General features: G+C 36.7%; 4 protein-coding genes and 1 long non-coding RNA gene across 6 annotated transcripts; 2 read left to right on the top strand and 3 right to left on the bottom strand.

Moving 5' to 3' along the window:
* Positions 1-394: 394 nt before the first annotated feature.
* Positions 395-1624, top strand: Etfb (Electron transfer flavoprotein beta subunit). The gene is made up of 3 exons (XM_070293504.1): positions 395-572; positions 696-1094; positions 1158-1624. The coding sequence occupies exons 1-3, from the start codon at positions 522-524 to the stop codon at positions 1467-1469; spliced, it is 762 nt and encodes a 253-aa protein (XP_070149605.1). The 5' UTR covers positions 395-521; the 3' UTR covers positions 1470-1624.
* On the bottom strand, positions 1554-5253 carry Epp (Ecdysteroid phosphate phosphatase). The gene is made up of 4 exons (XM_070293499.1): positions 5091-5253; positions 4417-4654; positions 3597-4301; positions 1554-3505 (listed from the first exon to the last, which is right to left on the bottom strand). The coding sequence occupies exons 1-4, from the start codon at positions 5195-5197 to the stop codon at positions 2714-2716; spliced, it is 1842 nt and encodes a 613-aa protein (XP_070149600.1). The 5' UTR covers positions 5198-5253; the 3' UTR covers positions 1554-2713.
* LOC138932039 (uncharacterized) lies at positions 4398-17180 on the top strand. The gene is made up of 6 exons (XR_011446726.1): positions 4398-5375; positions 9087-9269; positions 9765-9930; positions 10390-10683; positions 10924-10991; positions 13441-17180. It is a non-coding gene; the product is annotated as an uncharacterized lncRNA (long non-coding RNA).
* Positions 8015-13931, bottom strand: LOC138932038 (uncharacterized). 2 transcript variants are annotated; one of them, XM_070293509.1, is made up of 3 exons: positions 11859-12016; positions 10452-10580; positions 8015-9365 (listed from the first exon to the last, which is right to left on the bottom strand). In XM_070293509.1, the coding sequence occupies exons 2-3, from the start codon at positions 10549-10551 to the stop codon at positions 9154-9156; spliced, it is 312 nt and encodes a 103-aa protein (XP_070149610.1). In that variant the 5' UTR covers positions 10552-10580; positions 11859-12016; the 3' UTR covers positions 8015-9153. The 2 variants fall into 2 exon arrangements, with proteins under 2 accessions (XP_070149610.1, XP_070149609.1); XM_070293508.1 differs by lacking the exon at positions 11859-12016 and adding an exon at positions 13556-13931 and having other exon boundaries at positions 8016-9365.
* Positions 17181-17431: 251 nt separating the features above from the next.
* Positions 17432-26360, bottom strand: LOC138932034 (serum response factor-like). Its single transcript, XM_070293502.1, is given in 3 exon segments — positions 17432-21633; positions 21636-21848; positions 25674-26360. Coding segments are annotated over 3 exon segments (1104 nt in total). The 5' UTR covers positions 26175-26360; the 3' UTR covers positions 17432-21243.
* Between the last annotated feature and the right edge of the window lie 164 nt (positions 26361-26524).

The raw sequence follows: 26524 nt of genomic DNA, 5'->3' as shown, positions 1-26524 counted from the left end.
TCTGTCCCCTATAGCGTACTCTTTCGCTATGCTACATGCGAGTGAGAAAGAGAACGCAACGGGCACGAAACAGAGTATGTTCTTTTTCTACGTGCATCTCGGCTCTCACTCCTCAACAATCGGTCTAGATATACTATGTCTATGGTCTAGATATATTATGTCTATGGAGAAACATGAGAGTGGCTACGCCGCCATTTTTCGCGAGACGGTTTCCTAGCTGGTACAGTGGCGCTAACTGGATCTATTTTAGAGCGGCGGAACTACACGGCCAGATCCACTTTTTGATGTCATGGTAAAACGATCGGGTTGGTGCGAAATACGAACCGACTATTCGCGTTCCTTGCTATACTATTTTCATTTTCCAAGTTGGTCATATAATGTTCCTGAAGTTATAATCTTGCATAATAGACTTTGGACCTTGAGCCACGTTTGAAGGAGTCACAAAAAAAATAAAGCCATCGCGTTGACATTTAATTAAAAATAATTGAACGAGAATAGTTGAATATCTTTATTGAACGAGAATGGCGCGTGTGCTTGTAGGTGTAAAACGAGTAATAGATTATGCAGTGAAGGTAAACATATATATTTTCTTTAAATTTTAATAAAATATAACATACCCCTCCCCCCAAAAAAAACTATTTTTGACAATTTATTATATAAAACATTCATTCATTTTTTTCAATTTACATTCTTAGATTCGTGTCAAACCAGATAAGTCTGGAGTGGTTACGGATGGCATTAAACACTCGATGAATCCTTTTGACGAGATAGCTATAGAGGAAGCTGTCAGAATGAAAGAAAAGAAAATTGCCCAAGAAGTGATAGCAGTCAGCTGTGGACCACCTCAGTCGCAGGATACAATCAGGACTGCGCTCGCCATGGGTGCAGACCGTGGAATTCACGTAGAAATATCTGGCCCTGAATACCAGACATTGCAGCCCATTCATATTTCAAAGATATTGGCAAAGTTGGCAGAAGAAGAGAAAGTGGATTTGATAATACTCGGCAAACAAGCCATAGATGATGATAACAATCAAACCGCACAAATGACTGCCGGTGTCCTGGATTGGCCAGCTGGAACATTTTGCAGCAAGGTAATAAGACGACAAAATTCCACATTATTATTCCAACGTCTTACTTTTTCTCTTTTTATTCAGGTTGAGAACAATAATGGTGAATTGACTGTTACACGCGAAATTGATGGTGGATTAGAGGTAATTAAGATGAAAACTCCCGCAGTCTTGAGCGCTGATCTTCGCTTGAATGAACCGCGTTACGCGACTTTGCCAAATATTATGAAAGCTAAGAAAAAACCCATTAAAAAGATTACTCCGAAAGATCTCGGAGTAGACACAACGCCGAGAATCGAAATACTCTCGGTAGAAGATCCACCAGTTAGACAGGCTGGTGCCATATTACCGGACGTCGACACCTTGATAAGCAAATTGAAGGAAGGCGGCCATATTTAGTCGACTCTTACACAGGGTAATTATAAAAAAATATGATAAAAGTTTTTAAATCTTGTTATATTTTAATACTTTTGTATATAGTATAATATTTTTGTACATTATCAGAATTTGTATATGATATTTGAATAAATTTATATCACGCAAATAGAGAAAAAGTCAAGTATTTAGTAATATATATTACACAGATTGTAATATGTATTTAATAAAATACTGCCTATATATACATATATATATGCTTTACATTTATATAAGCATATATATTCATACAATGTGTAAAGATCTCTTTTTGCGTTCCTTTCCAATACTTGCCAACTAATGAATCAATTTTTTAAAAAATGGGACATCAAATATATATTTTTGAAAATCGATTATATCTAAATATATACATATATATAAATGTATCATTTTTCTTTTCTGTAAAAGGTAACATCAATAACGATAACTATAAATATATTATTATTCTATGCATCAATTTATTGCGATGCAATGCACATATCATCAAATTAGATTTAATGTCATATTTAATTGACATGTCGTAATTCTAAAATTTTCAAGAAATGTTGATAAAGCTCATATAGAAATATTTCTCTATCGACAGAAAATTACAAATAATATGCGCACATGTATTTTATCAGTTTTTCTGTATCTCTACTTTAATGTGTCGTATTATAACACGTTGAAGAGAAATATGAATAGTTTATATGAATATTAATCCGAAAATAGCATGTTACTTTAAAATATTTAAACCACTTTTTAATTATTTATTTAGTGCCTTATTCAAGATTCGGCAAGAAAATGTGTCCAATCAAGACTAGTATATATCATATATATATATTAGATATTTAGCAGAAATTGGTATACATAATATACCAATAATAACATTTTGGCTAGTATTTGTATTCTATATAACCATCATTAAGGGATAAAACTATACTTCAATACCCGTATATCATTTACTGAGGAAATAAATATGTTTTAACTGTCGAGCGATCGACTAGGTTTTCCTTTTTTTTTTCTTTCTTTTTTTTAAATCATATTTTATACATGTCAAATATATATCTTTCCATAACTTTTTTTTTTATTCGTTGGAATACTGTTGTTTCAGTGTCATTGACATTGAGAACAACCTTCCATAAAAATTCATTGTATTATAACAGTCTTTTGTATATATATAGGTTTTGTGTAAAATGTTTTCCTCAACAAAAGCTAAACATTATTACATTAGAACCTCGCGTGCAATATTATTACATTAGAACCTTCCAATCGAATCTGCTATTGCTGGTATGAGTAATCGGTGGAAAGGGAGGAGGATGGAGCTGCCAGCCGTCAATACCTTGACGCGCAGTCAAGCATGCCAGATAAGGTACCCTTTGAACTAATCTAGTTACTTCGGCTGCCGGGGGTACCCTACCACCGGTCAATTGTTTGGTGCAAGCTGCTAAGGAAGCTGCATGCGCCACTATTAAAATATTACCAACTGTATTCTCTATGATCTTTTTGATCAGCTCGTAACTGCGTTCATAATACTGCGCGGCGTTCTCTTTTGAAGGAAGCTCCTTAGCTTTTACGATCGGATCGTAATCAAGATCCACGTTGAAACCCGCCTTCACTAACTCCTCGGAGGTCATCCAGACAGGTATACCATTCGGATACCATGCCAACCATTCTATCAGACCTGGCTCTACTTTGATCGGAATGTCAGACTCGAATCCTTTTAGAATATGGGCGAGCGTCTGAACGCAACGCAATGACGGTGACGTAAAGGCTACGTCAATCTTAATACTCGACGATTTCATGGCCTCACCTACCAAACTCGCCTGCATCTCACCTACAGTGGTCAATGGACTGTCATTTTGAAAGTCCTGGATGTTCCTGGATGGTACCTCCTTGGGCATATTCAAGTCACGGCGCACATAGGAGCCGTTCGACTCGAAACAATACGGTATCCATGTGCCGAAAGTAAAATCCACTCTCTCGCCGTGCCGACATATGAAGATTTCTCTGGACGGTGCTTGAGGTGCTTCTGATGCTGCTACCTGGAAAGGTTCGGAAACGATATATGTTATAAATTCGCTAATGATTATACAATATATGACAAAAAACAAAATATATTTCAGAAATAATTACTGGTTCGTCGGCGATGGGAATTCCATCAGGTGTATCCACGGAATCGCTCGGAGACAGAACCGGCGGTGGTCTTCTAACTTTCGGGATCTCCTCCTCTTCCGTGCTCTCGCATTTGTTGTCGATGATCGGCGCGGTAGTATGCAATGTCCATGAGTCCGATTCTGCAGTCCTCTTGGTGTGATTCAACGGAAAATGACCCGATATTCCGGTCAACCAAGAGATACCCTCTACCCAGCCATCCGTGGATGCGCTACACGCTCCTTCTGGAACGTAAATGTAATCTCCTACTCTTAATTCTAATTCGTCGTGTTCCCGGGGCACATGGGCGTGCGTCACTTTGTGTACATGCAAATTCTGTAATCTTGAATCCCTCGAGTATAATCTAAGCTCCCAGTTCGCCGACGTGTTCGGCCTTAGTTTCTCGACCATCGAGCGAAGGGACTGGAATAAATTGCTGGGGAACTGGTAAGCCAGCGTAAGATGCAGAGACTTTATTTGCGGTTCGGCAGTGATACCTAGAGCGTTGATTTTATTGGCATAGCGAACAGCAATGTTTTTCAGTCCTTCCGCGTTTATATCCTTAACGAAAAGGCCCATAAAATTAGGCGATACATATGTCTCTAGCTCGATATTTTCATGTAATCCATCCTGACGAACCACATTCTCAAGAGCATTAACTAATTCTTCTGTACATTCGTCAGGGGCCTACGAAAATATGCGAAAATGATGGAATATGTATTTAAGTGTAAATTTAAAAATGTCAAGTATATAAAATATCTTGCATTTTGTTTTCAGATAAATAAAATTAGAGATATCTTACATTGAAAAAGGATATGAGGGTAATATGCGGTATAAAGTTGTGAGCACCGTTCCATCCTAGATCTTTACTTTCTGACCAAAACAGCTCGAGCTGTTCAGCTAATGATCCTGACGGACAAGCATACAGAACATATTGCCGCTGTATATCAGAATCCAAAGTTGGATCCCTCACATGTGCCAGCAGCCAATCTGATGCTAATTGCACACCACGATATCCTGTTGCAGCTAATGCCCTTTCCCTAAAAATATACATCATCATCAATATTGAATGTAAATATCATAAAATCAACAAATCATTCTAATATTTTTTCACATATCTAGATATAAAAAAATATGTATATATAGTGTTAAAGGGGGAGAAGGATAGATAGATAGATAAATTTATTTATTTATTCAGAGATAAAGAGATAGTGGTAGAATTATAGAGAGAAAGCAACTTAATTAAAATTTTAAATAATACGACCAATATTGAAATGTCAAGGACAAAATTTATTTAAAAATTTAAATATCAGAATTTATAAGAATAAATTTTACTCGATCGAGAACAATGCGAAATAATGCTATTCAAGGCCACGTTTGACAGCTGTTTGTTTACAACGAATAAGGCACACGCGTCGATAATATGTCATATAATAGTCACGTAAACATAATTTTATGTCACACGGCCATACGTACGCTCGGTGTTTTGGGAAACCCAACTGCAGGAGCGTTTGCAACGGTGTCAAATGCTGTTTCGAAATTTTCGTAGGAGTCGGATTTTTCCGCGGCGGCAGCGTCGCCATGACGGTACATAACTGCGTTACTGATGTTTATTCTTCAGGCTAGCCAATCGTCGTGCGAGCTCTATCACAGGGGGTACAGACTGTAATAGAGAACATTTTTTTTTAAATTAGCCTGTTATCGCCATCGGAGCTCACAACGAAGAACAAGTAGTGTCATTCATTAGAAAACAAAATAAAGGTAAAAATATAATATACGATATTACAATTAATTGTAATTTATCATGAAAAATACAGTTAAAAATTTCTAAGTTGTTTGTACTGGACATTATCATTGATGATATCAGAAAGATTAAATCAGATTAAAGAGTGCTAATCATCTTTCGTGGAATATGATATATCTTTCTTATTTCTCTCTCTCTCTCTCTCTCATTGATCGTTTGAAATTTAACAATTTAATTTTACAATCTTAATAAATAACTATAAAATTGATTCATTTCGGTAAATATAATTTTGAAATTATAGAAATTGATAAATAAATTAATTTTGATATAGTTTTGTTTTTCGGTTAAAAAAAATTAATACCTCTTTTATGAAAATGTATATAAAATTGGACGTTATAATTTTTTTTCAATATTTTATTAGAAGCTCCTTCTATCAAAAAAAAAATATATATATATCAGGGGAGGAAAGCTGTAAAATATAATGCATAAAAAAAAAGATCTGAGATAAATTACATTTCATATAATCTGTATTTCATTTTTCTTCGTTTCTTCCTTCACCGTGTTATGTACTCCGCAACAATTTCAACAATAGCACACAATTAACACAATTATTATTTAGAGTTAGTGTAAAGAGGAAGAGAAAACGCAAGTATGACACATTTACATATTTTTGTTTTTCATATTCATTATATACGACACCATAGACTTTTCTATATATAATATTATACTAAACCACTAACACACACATAAATCTTGTATGGTGAAATGTGATGCGAGGGGCAGTCATATTTAATTGGGCAGAATTCGAGATGCCCTGCCTTTTTTTTATAAGGCCTGATAGCCAACATTTTACAATAAAAATAAAACAGTGAGAAATATCAAATGCACATATATAAATAAGGAATAAGCAAATGACTTGTAAATGACTAACATACTTGGCTGTGCAACCTATATATTTCTGCCCAATTAGATATGGCTGCCCTTATATTACTGTTACCGCTATTAGTGGTCCAGTATAATATGTAGAAATCTGTGATTAACGTAAAAAAAAAAAAAAAAAAAAAAAGAGAGAGAAAAAGTAGTGACACGTGGATTCAGTGGCACGTGGATTTATATATTTTTGTTTTTCATTCGTTACGGCATTCTGTTACAAACACTCTTCACACTGCAATATTTTGATACAGAAGTAATAAAAAAGTTATAGTATGTATATATATATATATATATATATATATATATACATATACTTCTCCTCTATGTATGTATAATATTTATATATAAAATATAGGTAAAGTAACGTATAATACACGTTATTGCTCGTCTCTTATGGGATTCTTCGCTCGCAATTCGTACATCCTTTAATTTACCATATTCTTAAAAATCGATGTAATTAGGATACCCACACAGACTGTTCGACGAAATTTCAGACATTGTTGAACGGCGAGATAATTTCATCACTTCGCCCCAAATATTTAAAATAATAAAATTTTTTAATACCTGAATTATAAAGATTTAAGTAACATATTTTAACGCACAACGTGTCTTTGACCAAATAAATATTTTATATAATTATTATTATATACTATTAAAGAAAGATAGAGAGTCAAACATTATACATAAAGTAGTATGAATAAAATAAAAGTAAAAAATTTCTCATAATCTCTCTTAAAATTTCCGTACAATTCCCGTAAAATCTCGCAAAAGATTGCTTAAGTACTTGCAAACAGATTCTTTTCAAGATTATATATAATTAATAATAAATTAATGAGAGAAATGATTTAAATATAATGCTAATTATATTATATTAATAATCCTAAATATATAACAATAATAATATTATTATACATATAATAATATTCTGTAATAATAATATAATATAATTATTTAAATCATTTCTCAACTTTATATATTTAAAAAGATTCGTATTTCACTTATACATATAATGTTCTATTTTATTTTATCCATATTACTATAGTATCTGCGTGTGTCCGTATAGCGAGGTAACTTACGCTAAAGTCTACTAAATAATAACAATTATTCTTCTTGATATTTGACTTGAGTTTCTAATATTGCACATTTTGACATATATCTGACATAGCGACAGATTTTTTTGTCTTGAAAATTAACGATTCAAAATTCCATCAAGATACCACCGCAATCATAGTCATTCACAACGATTTGTATAAAATTTGTACGTTTCGTACAAATGATTTATTACGAGATCATAGATCGAACATCGCAGAAATATAATCTTAAATTCTCTTTGCGTTATCTGTTTATCTTTATCAAGTATAATTCGTCTTTCTAGAATTTGCATTGCGCTACATTTTATGCAGATTTACGAGAGCTATAATATTTTATTTCTGCATAACATTTAAGATGTACATCGCTCTACATTCACAAATCAGATATAACTGTAACGATCAATTTCGCTGATTAAAACTATGAGGGCAAGAATTTTTGACAGTTATTAATTTATTAATGATAAATTTTTATTTCTGATAAAGATCCAATAATGTAAAATAATTTTTGTTAAAATCAACTTTTCTTTTTAGATTAAAGAGAATTAAAAACAAGAAATATCGATTAAAGAAAAATCTATAAAATATTTATTTTCGTAAATTAATATCTAATTATATTACATAAAATTCTAATTATAGCAAAATTTTATTCGCTTTAGCACACATAGTTTCAATTTTAACCGGTTCTTTTTTTTGAACGATTTTATTTGGCGTATTTGTGGAAAAAAAAAAGTACAATTCTAGTTTTAGGAATAAAAAATATTGATACAGTTAGCGCATTTCGAATTTTTGCAAGATCTATGTACAATAAATTTTACATATTGGCACTAATTGTTGGCAGAATACTCAGATTCGCGATCCTCTTAACAATGTTATAATATTTATTGTTAAAACATACATTTCAAATTGACAAGATACCGTTTGCGTACAATTTTTTTTTTTTTTTTTTTTTTTTTTTTTACCACGACTACATCGCGTACCAATGGTACTTGTAACTCGTGAACGTTATAGTAAATATTACGATAAAGTTAATCATATCGTAATATGTATACGATATTCGCATGAAGCTTTGATGGATTATTTTCGGCAAATGCAAGCAAAGTAATTTTTATGGAAATAATTCGAAAAATTTTACACGGCAGATTAATTATTATATATCGAGAAACAAAGCGACTGTCTAAATTGAATTTGTATGCGGTGTCAGTCTCACATAATTGGCAGTGAGTATTTTCGGAATACGCTACTGAAGTTCATCTTAGAACATGAGGAACGGCATTTTTCGTTCCAATCATTTAGGAGTACAATTTCGGATATTATATACGATAATATTCACGCACATAATCTCACATTCAGATATATATCTTTTTATATCGAAAGAAGTTAATTACTCGATCTTTTTATTCTCTTTAGAAACGCCTTGTTATCAATTTATGTAATTTTACATTCATGTTTATAGTCGGTTACTAGTCAAGAGATACGCGATTGTCGATCTCGTCGATCCTTTTCTTATCATTCGTAGTTTCTTTCAAACGAAAGAACGAAGGGGAGCGAAGAATCCCACTTTGCGATGATAATTGTAGTCGCTCTGAATTCCGTTCAAAAATTCCGCGATTATTCGTCGCGATGTCATCCTAAGCGTGCAAATATATATCGCGAGTCCGAAAATATCTGCGAGTCATTCTTAAACGTGACAATTTCCGTTTCTAGCACGACGGGAGGCTTAATTACTACTTTCATCGTCGTCGGATGTTGCGCTCGTCAAAAGACTCCCGTGTCATTCTCGATCCTTGCTCAGATCGGATGGCAAGTCACCGCAGGTGGACAACGTCGTCGTCGTCGTCGTCGTTGTCATCGTTGTGGGCGACCTGGAAGTCATCCTGGAGGTCACCGGTAAGGACAATCCCGCCGCGCTCATCGCAACATTTAGTGGTATCGTGATGAACGGTTGGCTCGATTGTGACGAGTTTGCTACCGATGTCACTGTACCTGTAAGGAAGTTACGAGGGAAAAGAGCGCAAATGAAATATTCCATCATCGCGAAATTGCGACGCTATCTTTTCTCGAATTTTTCTACTTTCGATGTACGTTCGTGTGAAAAGAAAAACAGAAAAATTATAAGCAAACGAGAGTAATTCATGATTTATTGTCGTATTTATCTCTTATCTTTCTCCTCTATTTACTCTCATTTAAATATTAACTTTTTGAGAACTTTTTGACGGTAGACGTATATATAAATTTTGACATTTCTTTTTCAAAAGATGGCAAACATATATATATATATATATATAAGTTTTCAACTTTCATCGATAAATGTCGCATTTTTCATGTTTTTCACTCGTTTACCTCCTAAAATTTGAAAATTTTCTGAAAATGGAATTAATTTAGTGATTTCAGAATTCAATTGATCAGAGAAATTATCAATCAACATGCAAAATCAATTGAAAGAAGAACAAGTGCCGGAAAACATCCGAAGACACTTATCGACAGGCATTTCCCTTCTCTCTCATTCAATTTGAAAGGAAAGAAAAGAAAAGAAAAGATCAGAGTCAAGGTATGAATGTGATGTTGGTCTTCGTGTAACAATAGTTGCTTCAAAAAATATCATACTTAAACTCATTTTTGATCAAAACTATGTTTTTCTTTTTCATTAAATAAATACTTTTTATGAATTTTGTGAAAGCTCGATTTAAAAAAAAAAAAAACAGCTGTCCTGAAAGGTTTAACATACATAAAACGATATGCATTTATTTTAACGCTATATCGCTTATAACGCGACCAGTTTGCGTTATGCAAAATCATTAGTCATAAACATGTTTATTTCTCCGGATGTTACCGGTGAATCAGATGAGCTGAAGAAACGCGCGAGCGATTTCCGAGTGAGTCTGTTGAGCTTTCCGATGTAAAATCGATTTTTTAAATTACGCTCGAAATTCTTCGCGTAACTACATTTCGAAATGAGTATGATAATGAGCACGATAAATTGCGTAAAAATCTTGTACGTTCTTTGCAGCGGCAAAGAGAGAGAGAGAGAGAGAGAGAGAGAGAGAGAGAGAGAGAGAGAGAGAGACCTACCTCCGTCTTGAGATATTTGCACCGGTTGCCCGTTTTGTCCTATGCCGAGCAAGACCCCTGGACTGGGCGAATAAATGACACTCTGAGGCATCTGGTACATAATCCCTGCAGAGAACGAAGGCACATTTCCTAGGAAATCAAAGAGAAATTGAACGTGTGAGTGGCGCCTAACGTCGACAATTGATGTGGTCGAAGGTGAAATTTATCACGAGAAAATATCGAAAGTACGAACGTAAGTTTGATGTAAAATTCGCGATTTGAATATATTTATAATTCCAATGCGAGATATAAATACTTTCCGAGAGGGCAATTGATAATATGTGTTGAATAGAACCTAACAGATAGATTAAAGAATGTAAGATGTAAGGAGAGATATATTATATATATATATATATATATATATATCTTATTTGTATGAAAATTGTGAAATGCGTGATTCGTCGTTAAACTCGTTTTCTCTCTATTGATATAGATGTATATGCTGAGAAAAACTTAGGAATGGCGGGACTTCGAGCCGAGACTTCAATCCAGACCACCCAGGTGCGAATCTGCGCTCTGATTCACCGAATCTCCACACGTTTAACATAAATTACTACATATATGCGTATCTCTTAGAAAAATACGATAAGTTTTCAAGGAACGAATCGCCGCGACGCGAAAATAATTAAATAATGAAAATCGTAATCTCTCCTTCGAGGATCTCCACGGGAGATAATCTTGATACTTTTCAAACTGATCTGAATTGACTTGCGACATATAATACTATTTTATATAAAGCCTTCCAAGAAATATCGTATATATTCCGATAACAAGAGTACTTGAATCCGAGAAGGGAGAGATTATCAAGTTCGTGTTAATAGAGCAAACATTTTCTTCTACCTTACATATTCAACTTGTTAGAGATCAGTCTTCGGAAGACAATTATAAAAAAAAATATCTTTCCTTACGCGTTAATGCTCGTTAAAACGGTGTGAGATGCATGTCTGTTAGGAGTGCATCCAAAAACTCTCTCGAAAACAATCATATTACGTAGAGTGTATACGTTTACACACATACATACACGAGGGGAAAACATATCGTAACGTCACTCGCGTACGCTTTCTGCATTCGAACGAGCAAACGCTCCTAATTAAAAGTGACTCGCACGACGAACGTCCATCCATTCGCTCATGATAATGGGACCCCTCTCGCGCGGGCGCGCCTTCGTTATACCGCGGGGATGTATTATACATTTGTTCGCTCTCTCGCGGAATACGGAGGGGCATAACAACCGGTGGGATTATTATCGAATTGGAACGGGCCGACGAGATCGCGAGGAAAAAAAAAACCGACGCGCTCGCGTCTCGGACGGCGGCGCGATAGAATGGCATCCACGCGACATATTAGCATCGATATTTATGTGTACACCTGCACCGCCGCGCCGTTTCTGCGGCGGCTTTCGCGACCGGATCCTACTTCCCAGTTAGGCAGTACGGTTGTCGTCTAAGTTTGGTCATCGTCGGCCGTACGCGACTCCTTACGGGCTCCCTACACGGATAACCCCGTCATCGCTCGCACGCCTTTCGCATTTTAAGAGCGTCCTCTCCCCTTCCCCCTCCCCTCCTCCCCCCGTTCTTCTGCTTCCTCCTCGCGTTCTCTTCCTCCTCTCTTTATCTCTCTCCCACCTTTTTCTCACGCTTCGTTCCTTCTGTCTCTTCTCCCTCAAGCATCAAGCTACCTCCTCTCGGCTCCCACCGGCCGGTGGATATGTTTACCTGTCTAACTTACCTGTGTGTTCCGAACAGCTGTTCATTATCAGCCGCTCGATGAGGTCAAGCGCGACACAAATGGTATCGGCGACAATTGTACGTGATTAGCATGAGATGACGCGAGGGAGGACGACGCGAATCAGAACTGTTAACGCGCTAAACTGTTCTTCGTCAACCCTTAATCGGTCGCATATAGGTCATTTTGATCCCGTCGATATTTTAACAATAAAATATCCCAAAGGCCTTAATCAATAAAAAAAATGTTTAAAATTATTTTTTAACTTTTGCCGTACATGATTTTATTTTTTATAGATGTCAAGGAATATATATATATATAATATAAATTTTTGTGAATTTTTTCAAGCACTTTGAGACAGCTAAAACTGCGATAAGATATTGTGACCCGTATATGACCAGGAACGGAACAAAAACAATGTGTGACCTACAAGGGCCAATTTACTTTCTTAATCGCGATATTATTTGATAGGCCCTGGGACAAGTAATTTCCATTTTTCGAAGAGAGGAAAAGATACATTGATAACAAGCGTACATTGAAAATGAGAGATTTGCGTTAAGATTTTAAAGTTACGTGAAAGGTCTATTTCTCCATTTGGAACAGCGAAAGGTGTATCATGAATATAATCACGGCCACGTGAATAACAGAAAATCGACGTAACCGCAGAACTTAATCTAACTAGAACTTCGCAGAAACTCGGACGGTTAATAATTACGCCTGCCTAGTGGTGAATAATATGGTGTTTACTCCGCGATAATGTGACCGATATTCACAAGTCTTTCGTCTCCTTCGTGAAGAGGAAACCACATAAACTTCGTCATTTGAAAAATGATCGTGAATCCATGCGATTGAATCTCGAATTCGAAATATTATAAATGTGCCATTTTTATATCCAATACACATTTTCCTATTGGATATTTAAATGATAAATTTTCTACCGTTTTAAACGGTCATGTAGAAAATATTAGAAATCGTGTATCTATTGAATATCTATATTTTAATCAATTGAGTATTTTAATCAATCGAATATAAAGCTATTTAAAAAATCGTACTTTTATCAAAACAAAAAAGAAGATACATTTTTATCCGAATTTTTAAATGCAGGATATATAATATTATGTAAGAAACGATAGTATATCGCCTCTATTATTTAAAACGCTATACAATCCTTAATTTTTCAAAAAATATATATAGTATTCTATATATTTTCTATATATTTTTATAGGAGAGATTCGAAAGGAAGGATGGAAAATGGGCTTTCCGAATCTTAATCCAAGCACGGCTCTCGACAAATTCTTTCGCATTCCGCTACAATGGGCCGCGCATAATGAGAGACTCACCCGAGTGATTATTCTTGAGAGGATCCTTAGAATCACCGTCGCTGCTATCGCCGTCGCTCTCATTGGCGCAAATGTCAGATCTGGGCGATCCGCCATCCTCCTGAAACCAAGAAGAGCGGTGATTCTTGAATTATTGAAAATACTTGCGAATTTTTTTAGGGAGAGGGGAGAATGGAAAGAGATGACACGGGAAGACGCAGGACAAGACAGAACGGATAACAGGAGACGCGACGTCTGCTTTTTTCTCGCGTGGCGACGAAGTCAGTACCGGACAACGGTCACGACGAACGAGGAAAGAACGTTACCGAGCAACAAGGAGGAGAGTGTACCTATCAAACGAACGTACCTACCTACCTACCTACCTACCTACCTACCTACCTACCAACCTACCTACCTACCTACCTACCTACCTACCTAGCGGACGGAGAGATGCGCGAGCTCTTGTCCGCGCTCCTTATATGGCCACATCTCTCTCGCAGACTCCACTCGCGCGAGTGCGCGCGATGCACTCGCAGAGAAGAGATTCTCTCGCGAATGCGCTCGCGACCCTCGAGCGGGAACGCTTCGCGAAACTTTCTTCCCTTAACGATTTGAATATCTTTTGCAGTAATAATCGTATGATGTACTTTTTTTATCCGAGATATTTTCACCTATTACATTTACTTAAGTAATAATGATGATCATGATTTAATTTTTATAGAAATTGCTGTACGCGTAAATATGAGAACGCATTCTGGTTAATTCATTGTTAAACGTTCGCATTTTGCAAATATTATATAAACGATTCAAATTTTTTTTTTAAGCCGAAGGAAGGATAACATTACTTAGCTCTCTTTCCTTACAAAAAATTATATATAAATTATAGTCTTTTTATTATCTTTATTTTCGATAACATTTGCAGCGACGTATATACAGAGAGAAAGAAGGAGAGAGTTTGGACTATATGAGAGAAACAGAGAGAGAGAGAGAGAGATTAATTTCCTCAAATAAATTCTATTGTATTAAAAGTAGTTTTCTCGATTTAAAAGGAAACGCACATTTCCCATTTCGCAATTTATGCTAATTATCGTTTGATTCGGCAAAACTGTCGACAATACACGTGCGTGCGAATCGCGCAGGGGAAAACGCGTGCGAATTATTATCTGCGAGAAAGAGGCCCGGAGGCCCGTGCGGGCGCACGGTACCAATTGGAAAGCTCGAAAAGCCGTGCACACGTTCGCTTCCGACTACCACTGGTTCCCGTATACCAGCTTTCCTACCCCTCCGCAGTTTACCCGCGAACGGGTGTGCGTACGTGTAGAGAAGGCGCGACAAAAAGCAACATTCCTGACTCTTAAGTCGGACTCTATATAAGTGTCTGCCATCGCGAACATTGCCTGTATATGGCGACAACCGGGCTTTGACAAAGGTGACCGTATATGGAACTCCGCTTCCATCTTCCGTACGTGCGTGCGTGCGTATATACGTACGCATGTATGTCTCTCTCTCTCCCTCTTTCTCACACGTGAAGGTATCTCGAGAGAGGTTTCGAGTTCCCCCCCCCCCCTCCCTCTCTCTATCTGTCTCTCTCATTTCTGCCCCTCTCTCGTTGCGTGTCTCGCGCGAGAAGCGATACACCTGGATGCGCGCCTTCTTCGTCTGCAACCCCGGCGGGCGGACGAACGAACGGCGTCCACAGCTTATTCTTATTCCGTTAAATCATAAATCGTGCCTCGACCCCGCGGTAGCGAAAGCCCCACGCGTGTTTCCGGCACCCGGGATTACGCGAGTGTTCGTTAAACGCATCGTGATTCGCACGTCATCTATTAATAAACAGATCGCGGGAACAAGGTCCCGAGAAGATGAATCCCTCATCCCCACGAATGAAATAGATTAGCGTGATTGAAAATTCATAAAAATTTTTATTCGAAAAATTATCGCAGTAAATACTGATCAATCTTCAACAATCTACGGTCTGAGATTCGTCGTCGAAATATATGTCGGTTTTTTTTTTTTCCTTCTCTTTGGAGAACGATTTCAGATCGAATTCAGAGCATTTGATGCATTTGATAAACGCCGAAGAATAAAGAAATATATCTCTTGTAAAATGCCGTGTGTCGTTTACATTATGCTTGCGTTTCTTCGATTTCTACTTCCGCTTTTTCCTGGTTCACGCTCTCTTTAACAAAAATGCATCAGGTACTCGCATTTAATCTTTCCCTTATTTCCTATCCAGGGTGTCTACTCGAGTTTTACAAAAACATTCCCGTAAAATTTCTCGATTTTTTGTTCAAGAAATACCAGATAAAATTTAAAAAAATTTTTAAACGCAATACTTTGAAGTGAGAGTTTAATTATTGTGCGCTTTTTGTTGCGTCTTTCATTCACGCGATTGGAAGGAAAGAAAAGACAATTCAAGTTTCGAATGTTATAGATTTGAAAAAGTGATGAAAAAAAAAAAATTTTTTTACAAACATTTCTCTTCCATTGTATAATATTTTCTTTCTTTTATTAGCGGAATTACAATAAAGATTATATACTGCAAACTCGCGAGTCACGTGCAGATGCGTACCCTACGATTGTCAATTGACAGATTGCTTGCAATATAACAATAGAAATATCAAAAGGACAATTTTTTTTTTTAAGTTTTACGAGCCCCAATATAAAATTCTATGAAAATTTCTTGATTTCTCAAGATAAAAAAGAAATTTCCTAAGAGTATCAAGTTTCCCAGATTTTTTAGATAGTATAGACACCCTGTTTTCGTACGTTCGACAAGATAGAAAAGTTAAATAGAGACAAAAGAAATGTCATGTCGATTGACATAAAATGAGATCTTGAAGACATTCAACGCATCAACATTGTTTTATATATTTTGGGATACATAATAATTCGTAATCTGTATTATAATAATTATTATTAACGCTATGTACTAGTAAAAAAAAAGAAAAAGGTATAATAACTATTTGCTTGTTCACCGCGTATATATGTGTAACGAACTAAATAGTAACACGTGTGGCACTTTATTTCGAGCGATATCATCAAAGCGACGAAACTACGAAAATTAAGCGCCAAAATCAATAGCTTGCCGATATTCTCTACGCGCGCACATCGTATCATTATTATTACAGCTAATCGGTAAAGAGTACATTAAGAGAATAGCCGAATATTTCTATTAAAAGGAGAGATATATATTGATTATTTTCCCCTATTTGATTGGAACGCAAAACCTACCTTGCGCTTCTTCCTCCCGTATCCCGGTTTCATCCTCAAACTTCGAACGACGTTGCAGTTATTTCCGAGATTGTGTGTGCCACGCGATAATGACACTCGATGTAACTTACACGCTGGTACTAACGCGCTATTAGAAATAAAGGAATCCCTAACGCGCACCGCGGAATGTTTTTTCGACCTCTAAATATATCCCGAAACAGATTGTCAAAAATAGGCATATTATCCGCCCCGTGCCTGAAACGCGAAATAAGACTCCAACATCTTCATAGATCCGAAATCCCTTATTACGAGAGAATTTACGAGCTCGCACACGAGAAAAAGTTTATATTAATTAAGCGGAGAAAAAACATCGAAAATGCGGAACTATTTCTCAACATAATTAAACGCATTTTTTTTTTTTTTTTTAACGAATTATCAATAATTAATCAAAAATAGTAATGTCTATGTATATTTAAAAAAAAATTCATGTATCGCGTAAACATTTGAAAAGTATTTTTTTATATAAGTTTACATACATATATATATTGTACATATTTTCGTCAACTTCTAATATCTTCGTCAAATTACTTTATTTGAAATTAAATATTATTTCAAGCTAAATTATTATTTACTTCAAAATCGAAACGTATATTATTATTCGAGTCGATAAAGATTTTTTTTTCTTTTTTTTTTCGGAAATTATCTAAATTAGGACGATTTAAAAAAAAAAAAGGATTTTTGTGAAATACCTACCTGGCTCGCGAGAATAAAACGTGACATCGATAATATCTGAGTACAATGAGAGAGAATCTATCAGCAGAGAATCAAGTGACAAGGTTCGAACGACTACAGGGACTATATTGTCGAAGTCGAGAAGGTATATGTGCGTATCTGTATGTGTGTGTGTGTGTGTGTGTGTCTACTGTGCCATGTACAGACGTAAAAATATATAAATATTATCACAGTATTGTACAGAGTCGTTATATCCTCTATATGTACACAAATACTAACAATAAGATATATTTATAAGACTAATCATTGTAAAAGCCGCATTATTCGCAGATATCGTTAAAAATTATACAATTATTAATATTATTATTGTTTGTACTCTCTGCATGCCGACGCGCACGGGAATAGATTACATTACTCCTTTTTTTTTTCTTTTTTTTTTCCCTATACATCTATTTGATCATCGCGAGGCCTGAGGCCCCCACTCGGGACACTGTTCACATTCCCGTCTTACTTTTTTTTCTCCTTCGGATCTCTTTTTTTTCGAATACACGATATAATATAGAAATCAACAAACAATACATACACACATACGCATGCACAATGCCGATGGTGTCGCTGCATGAAGGAAACGGAGGGAAGGGCAGGGGGCTTTGGAATAAAGGGGAGAAGGAGTGGATTAAATTAAAAAGGTAATCTAAATACTAACTACTTATTCTACGAGAAGAAAACAATCTCTCCAAATAAAACTACGCATGCCAGTAGCGGTACACAACACATTATACAGAAAAAAAAAGAAACAATGGACGAGACACAACGATGTGCTAATAATAATAATAATAATAAAAAAAAAAGCGCAACAATAATAATATAATTGTAAGCGTGCATCGCCGGATTCGCCCGGACTCGCGCCCACGCCACCGATCCGATAGACAGAAATGATTTCTCGAAAGAGAAAAGGAGAGCGAAGATCCTTCGCTTCTTCGTCAGATACAGAAGAGCCTGTCCGTCTTCCTCGAGACGCGGACACAAAATAAGGTACACGATACGAAAAGGGGTACCGATATCCGCTACGACTTATAGTTACAATGTGTGCGCGCATACACGCTGATGCTTTTCCCTAATAAATAAGAAAATACCGACGCTCTGCGTCAATAAATACGATTTAAATTAAATAGGGGGGAAAAAAAAACGCGAAAGAAAAAGAGAGCTGCTGGACGAATGAGCGCTAACAGAGTGTATTCGGTACTCTATTATTATTCACCGAGTATAATTCATCGTACACGACGCTACGTTTTTATATCTAATATACTAAGAGATAATTAATTAATTAATAAGATCTTTCCTCGCAATTTTGAATATCTTTCTATCATATCTATATATTCACGACGTGAGTCCCGCGGATATACATCGTCCTTTATCTAGTGCCGTCGAGCTTTGGAGAGAGCTTTGCCTACAGCATAATACGAATTTGATGAGATAAAAAATACCGCGTCGAGAATCTTACAATTTGCTCGAGATTTACCGATGATCTACCTACGATTCACTCTTGGAAACGCTAATGACGAAGTTGCGTTCCTTTATTACGCTTAAGCGGGCATCGCCCGTTTAAAATCTCGAAAAATTAATATTTTCTAGATTTTTTTGCAGAACAAGGATTTGATAAAAATTTTTAATTTCTTTGCAATATTAATACAATATTATTAACTATTTCGATATTATTAACTATTTCTATATTATTAAAAATTTTCAGCTTAAAAGTTTTTTTTTTTTTTTTTTTTTTTAAGGAAATCGGATTTTAAAAAGGCCTCGTTAGCAGATGCGTAGCCCGATTTATGTTTTCATATACCTATACGGTGTGCATGAAAACATAAATCTGCAAATATTCGCACAACTGCAAGAAAAATTTCTTCTTAAGCTGAAAATTTTTATTTAAGTAATTAATATAATACTGTATTGATATTGTAAAAAAAAAAAAAAAATTGAAAATTTTCATCAAGTAGTTGCGCCGCAAAAAAAAAATCTAGAAAATGTATCCATTTTTCGAAGATTCGAAAACGGATATGCCCCATTAATCTCGGAAAAATTACTTATTTCTTTGCGTCTCGACGCGCGTTTCCGCCCTTCCGCGATTCATCGCAAAGTCGTTCGAGGCGCGCAATACTTTATCGAGAGATTCATCGATATACGCGGATGTAAAAAAGGAAAAGAATATATATATATATATATATATATATATTATATATATATTAGGTGTACAACTTTGCTTCCGCCGTTTTCCTATAGATGGCTTTAGCGATAAGTAGCGATCGAAATAAATAGATCATAGACGTCATGCGATAAACTCGGGCATCTGTCAACATAAGATATAGAAACATTAGTCGATTTGTGTCTGCATCATAAAGTTATTCTCGATTGAAAATGTCAGTTTACGAGCCAAATTCTCGTCATTTGCGGGAGGTTTTAATTTTCTGCTTCAATATGAAGAAATCTGCGGCTGAGGCTCATCGAATGCTCTCGAATACTTATGGTGAAGCCGCTATTAGTGAAAGAACGTGTCGCGAGTGGTTTCAACGCTTCAAGAACGGTGATTTTCACGTCGAAGACCGGCATAGCGGTGGAAGAGAGAAGGTTTTCGATGATGCAGAATTGGAGGCATTACTTAATGAAGACTCGAGTCAAAGTCAAAAAGAGGGAGAAAGTAGTGGCCAGCGATGGACAATACTTTGAATCATAAATGTATAACCAGTTTTTTTACAATAAAGCCTCGAATTTCGGGAAAAAAAAAACGGCGGAAGCAAAGTTGTACACCTAATATATATTGTACATATATATTATATATATATATATATTATATTTAAGTAAAAATGTGTCGAGAGATTGGACTAGATTTTTGCGCGCGAGGAATCGGCCGTAGATATGAGCGACCGATATTGAAAAACATTTGATTATGTAAGATAAACGATTTGCCTCTCTTTCGCGTTCATCTTTTATAATCCGATAAATATCCATATGACTCTACATGACGCTAGTTGATGGGCATTGAATTATTTATAATTCAATATTAATTATAATAATTATTCGAATTTTTCATGATATATTCGAACGAATTCGAAGCATCTTGATTTCTATCATTAAACATCGCCTACGATGTAGCGTTTAAAGAAAAATTACGTCAATGATATACAGTGTCCGAAAAGAAATTCAGTATCTTAAAAGTCATTGCGCCGGCACGCGCTATATAATAATATTACGCACCATTTCTCGTGAGATAGAGAAAAAGAGAGAGGACAAGTTTAATTATTAAAAATTAATATCTACGAAAAAATTGCAATACGCTCAAACATATATAAAAATATCAAATATCTCATGTGCTTAACGTGCGAATATTTATAAGATAATTGATCGGATATTATTTCATAAACTGCAATTCTTTTTTTCTAGCCACTAAAAAGATTCGGATGTTTAATTAGATTTAATCCGAGTAATATATGTACGCATCGCCGCGCGATATTTCACAAAACACTACTAAACGTTGTTTCCTTTGTACACAACATAAATTGCATAAACTTCGTCCGATCTGTCGAACAGAACCTACTAGAGTATCGGGCGCGAGATAAACGTCTCTCCCGGTACACTCGGACTCGCGGCGAATCGACGAGCGAATCGAGTCTCGGAACACTTGTCGAAAGCGCCGTTTAATACGAAATAAAATGCGACGACAACGGGGGACGGAATGCGTAGGATCGACGTGGAGCGAGCGCGTACTACCGTTGGGGGTGCGAGTGCGACATGTGGGGATGATAGGCGTGATGGGGCGGCAGGGGCGAGGGGCAGGACTGCTGATAAGGGCCTCCGGCGAGCATCGGGCCCGGGCTCGAGCACGGCACGAGGTGCGAGCTCGGCGAGGCGGCCGCCGCTGCCGCTGCCGCGTGTGCATGCGCTATGAGCTGCGCGTGCTGCGCGTGCGAGGGTGGCGCGTGCTGCGAGCCCGGTGGTGGCGGCGGGGGTGGCGGTCCGGGATGGGGTCCCGTATTCGGGCCACCCGCTGGCCCGCCACCAGGATAGCCGGCGTGCAGCGAGCCACCGTGCGGCGAGCCGTACACCAATTGCCTTACTTTCTGCTCTTCGTCGGCAATAGTACTCTGCGTTGATACCACTGCTTGAAGCCGGTTGCCGACATCCTCTGATCGCCCGACGAGCCGGACGGCGGCGGATCCGGGCTGTTGAGGCACGTCTGGATTAACGCCTTGCCGGCCTCGCTCGTGATCATCGGCTGCAGCTTGCGGGTCGCGAATGTATACACGTGACCAGTCTCGCTCGCCACCAGCAGCATCACCTGCGTGCCCGTCAACGTTGACAGCTCGTACGCCTGCAAGTAAGAATCACAGATCGCGATACCTCGGTTAATTCCAACAAATCCATTTATTTCATATCGTTTCACATAATAATGTGAACTTATTCGTAAGATCTCAATGTTTCTATCTTGCTCGCTTTTCTCACATTATGTACAGATTGAAGGAGCATCGATATATCAAAGAAACTATACGTGACAAATTTTTCTCGATGCGTTTTACAAAGAAAAAAAAAAAAAAAAAAAAAAAAAAAAAAATTATTACACCGCTTTATGCTGATGCTCAAAATGCGAATTAAATATCAATGTGAAAAATGACTTTCAAAACATGTACGTATATACAATATAATTTGTAACATTGATTCGGTATTTTTTAAATGTTTAGAAGGATATGATCGATTGTTTTTAAAAACATAGATGTATATATGTAGAAGAATTACATTATCTAATAAACTTTATCTCACTTTGCTCCATTTATAAATCTTTTTTAAATTGTTATATTTACGTCGAAAATATTAAGTGATAAATATATTCACTATCTACGCTCTACTCCAACATTGTTACTCGGTAACGAAGTGCGAAAAGGAGAAGAATCTCGTTGACATGAAAGATATACAAATAATTTCTTCTGAGCATTATATTTTTTTTTCAAACATTATATTAGATTATGATATGCTTAATTAAAAGGAAATATAAATTACTTTGTATTAAAGACTCTGAGAGAGATATAAATATACCGCAAATATAACGATAAATATGTAATATATTGTATTTTTATTCTTTGGAATATAAATACATTAATATTAATGAGAATTTAATATTCAATTTGCTTATGATAAATTACCTTCAAATTGAACGTATACTTGAACTAACGAAACACCGTTTTACGAATAATAATCTCCTCTGATTTAATTATAAATCGATGTTATCGAAAGACACCGATATCGTCCTACGCAAGGAGGATCTTTCGTTGATTAAACTATCATTGCATACTACCTTATTAACGATTAGAATAAGAAAATATACGTTTAAACGTGTAACAATAGTCGCTCGAATAATCGGAGGCAAAAATTTGCGAAAAATAATTGTTCATATATTTTATTATTAGTCTCAATGTTCGTTTATAGAATATAAAATTATTATAAAGTTAATTACGAAATATATAAAGCGGCACTATATTAAATTATAATCAATCATACGAAACTGTAATAAGTTACGTAATTAAACTTTAATAATTACGGAAGGATATGCATCATCGCGATGTAATGTCTTATCTCAAAAACAGATGTATAGCATATCTCTCTGTATTTATACGCACGTATATATGCTTTTCAAATATTATATTCCTTTAAAATATTCTTACGTAAAAATATATAGAGCTAAATCGAAATCTCTTCATTAAGGAGATGAGTCATATTTAGCGGTTTCTATTAAAGTCTTTTACTTAGAACGATTAAAAGCATACGTAAATTCGACATGGATTCTTAATTAAAATCTGAAAATTAAAGATAAAATAATATGTAGTCAGTAATGGTTCGTATTTTCTTCGTTATTTACATGTTCTTTGTAAACACGGTCTTTAATCAAATATGAGATCATGAATTTAATCGCTTCCGGAGCGATACGGATCGCTTTAATTCAAAATCTCTCTCTCTCTCTCTCTCTCTCTCTCTCTCTCTTGCCCTCGCAAGCGATACAACTTTACTTCGCTACTTTTCTGCCGCTTTCTAAATTACAAACGTGTGTTATAACTTTATTTATATGAAAATTATATATTTTTATATAATTTCGATTGACAAATTTTACATTTTACAAAAAGTAAGTGAAAAACAAAAAGCAAAAAATACAATTTTTTCAAGCGATTCCTGTTACAATTTACTGATGTATAATTTCATTTAAATACATCATGATTATTTAGAAATGACGTCGTTAAAATATATTGCACAAATTATGAAGATAAAAAATATTATTATTAAATTACCAAATGCTTTTATATTATATGCGATTAAGAGTTCTTATTTTATTATTTCTTCACTGAAGAGAGAATAAGATATCTGTTTAGAATAGTAAAGAACGTAAATTCAAAAGTAATAAGTAATGGATCGGTGGCACGGAGAAGAGAGTTTGGAATTAATAGTAATTTTTTTTCTTTTTCTGTAAATAGCCAATTTTATCTAAATCTACTCTATTTGAAAAAAATACATGTTACAGAAATATATTACCATATATTTTTTTAAACGCGACACATTTTTATATATCTGGTTTCTATTTTATATTTTGTGTGATAGTTTATGTAATACACTAACGAGAGAAAGAGAGGGAGAATTATTGTAGGAAAATTAACAAGAAAAGTGCACAATAAGAATAGCTAAAAAATAAAAAGTAAAATAAAGATAAAAAGGATCATTTCGATGCGTTAATTAAATCGCAATAAAAATATATAAGAGACGCGGAGAGGAAGAGAGAGAGAGATAGCTCTAATAATTAATTAAAAATATAAATACGATTCTTACACAAATAATTCTCGAACTGTCGTAAAACCCCAGTTTTCGCTCGCAAAATTTTATAAAAATATATCGGCGCAAAAATTATGCTCTTTTAAAATACGTAATCGTTACGACGCGCGTTTCGATTTCGATATTAAATTCGGATAGCGTGTAAATATTATTACTGTATTTATTTTCGATTATGGAAAAATGCGTGAATAGGCGATCTAACGTACACAATTATTTTTGTACGCATTAGTAAATTAAATCCGCCACATAATTATTCGGATTTTCTCCCTGATTGAATTCGCGCGCCTCGAGAGTGTCAAGGGAATTATATTTACAATAGCACCGACTAGAGAATCCGTGGATTAAGAAACCGAGAGACTCGTCTCATCGCAGTTCAATCTTCGTGTCCCCGATAGAAAAACGCAAAGCTAATCAGAGTGAACGCCAACTGCTACCTCGACAAGCGACCCTAGTTCAAGCGTGTAATATCGGGAGCGAACGAACGCGCTGTCACTGACGACACGCGTGCGCCGAAGGTCGTGTGGTAAAAGCGTAGGTAAAACGCGTAGTTTTTCTAGAAAAACGTAAGTAAAACGTAACGTTTCTTTCCAGAAAAACGTGGGTATGTTGTCAGTATTTTATTTTGATTTTATAGTGATATTATTTTTATAGAGTTCAATACACTTTCTCTTTCTCTCTCTCTCTCTCTCTCTCTCTCTCTCTTTCTCTCTCTCTCTCTCTCTCTCTCTCTCTCACTCCTGTTACTATGTTACACGGTCCAAGACGCGACAATGATATCCTCGGCGAGTGATTTTTGCGACAAGAAAAATTATTGCATTATTAAGTTGAATAATAAAGTTTGTTCGTGAAAAAAAAAAAAGTATTATACAATAATAATAGGTTCATGCAATTGAAGACAAGTTGTTTTATTTTTTTAAGGAATATTTAAAAAAATGTAGATGGATTCAAAATATCTTTGGTATAAATGAGTGAGACGTAATCAACACTAACTAGTCTCTCTCTCTCTCTCTCTCTCTCTCTCTCTCTCTCTCTCTCTCTCTCTCTCTCTCTCTCATCAATCACAAAATAGCATTCGCGATAAATAATACGCATGAAAAGTATATGCGAAACAATGAAAACTGATGTTGCGATTTGTCAAAATTTATACAAGATCCTTGCGACAGCTGATATCGAGAAAATTAACAAGAGGGGTCGTTTTGTATTATATACAACAATTCATTGAAACAAGAGCGGGGAGAGAGAGAGAGAGAGAGAGAGAGAGGAGAGAGAGAGAGAGCAGGTTATACGTATACAGAATCGCATGTGAAATTTGTCACGCGGTACAAACCTTCTTCATGATACCGGTCTTCCTCTTGGAGAACGTGGTGTACCGCCTGAGCTTATTGTCGATGTACTCCATTTTAATTTTAACCCGACCCTTGGTCTTCTTGCCGTTCGAGGGGGGTGACTTCTTGGGCTGGCCGAGGCTGGTAAAGGACTCGTCGAGGTTATCGGTCACGCAGTCGCCGGGCATGCCGGGCATGCTCTGCGCCTGCGAGATCGCCTGCTGCTGCTGCTGCCGGACGGCCGTGTTATTGCCGCCGTCGTCGCCGTAACAGACGTCGGACGTGGTGCGCTTGATGCCCCGCTGTACGGATCCGACGCCGGGCGTCGCGGCGCCCATCATGGCGGTGGCGCCCCCGCGGCCCATCTGAGAAGCCGCTGCGGCGGCCGCGAGCTGCGAGGTGGACGGTCGGCCGTAAATCTCCGCGCCAGTATCGCCCCCCATCATCCCCATGTAGCCGAGGCTCGTGTAACGACCGTCTCTTCCGCCGCTAGGGTTGTCCATCGCGGAGTCGGCGCGCACATTTAATCCCTTCCCCACGACGGCGGCGCGTCTTCGCCACGGTATCGCGTGCGGAACTCGTCGTCGCAGTGTCCGCCACGTGATCGTTCATCTAGAGGAACACGGGACAACAGCGCGCACCGCACGAGCGCTCCCCGCGAACTGAATGCGCGCGCGGAGTATCGTAACTTGACCTACGCGCCTGCTGCTCCTACGGCGGAGATGCCTCCGCGTGTCGCTGCGATCCGCGGCCGCCGCTCTCCCCCCTCCGCCCCTCCTCGTCCTCTCTCTCCCCCTACTCCCCCCACCCACCCCCACCATCGCACGTCGACGCCGTGAAAAACTAGTCCGCG

The sequence above is a fragment of the Polyergus mexicanus genome, unplaced genomic scaffold (genome assembly GCF_030449975.1).
Source record: "Polyergus mexicanus isolate NDT 795.1 unplaced genomic scaffold, iyPolMexi1.0 SCAF_3, whole genome shotgun sequence".
NCBI lineage: Eukaryota > Metazoa > Arthropoda > Insecta > Hymenoptera > Formicidae > Polyergus > Polyergus mexicanus.
The sequence above is the reverse complement of the archived record's forward strand: the minus strand, read 5'-3'. Positions and strand labels throughout refer to the sequence as shown.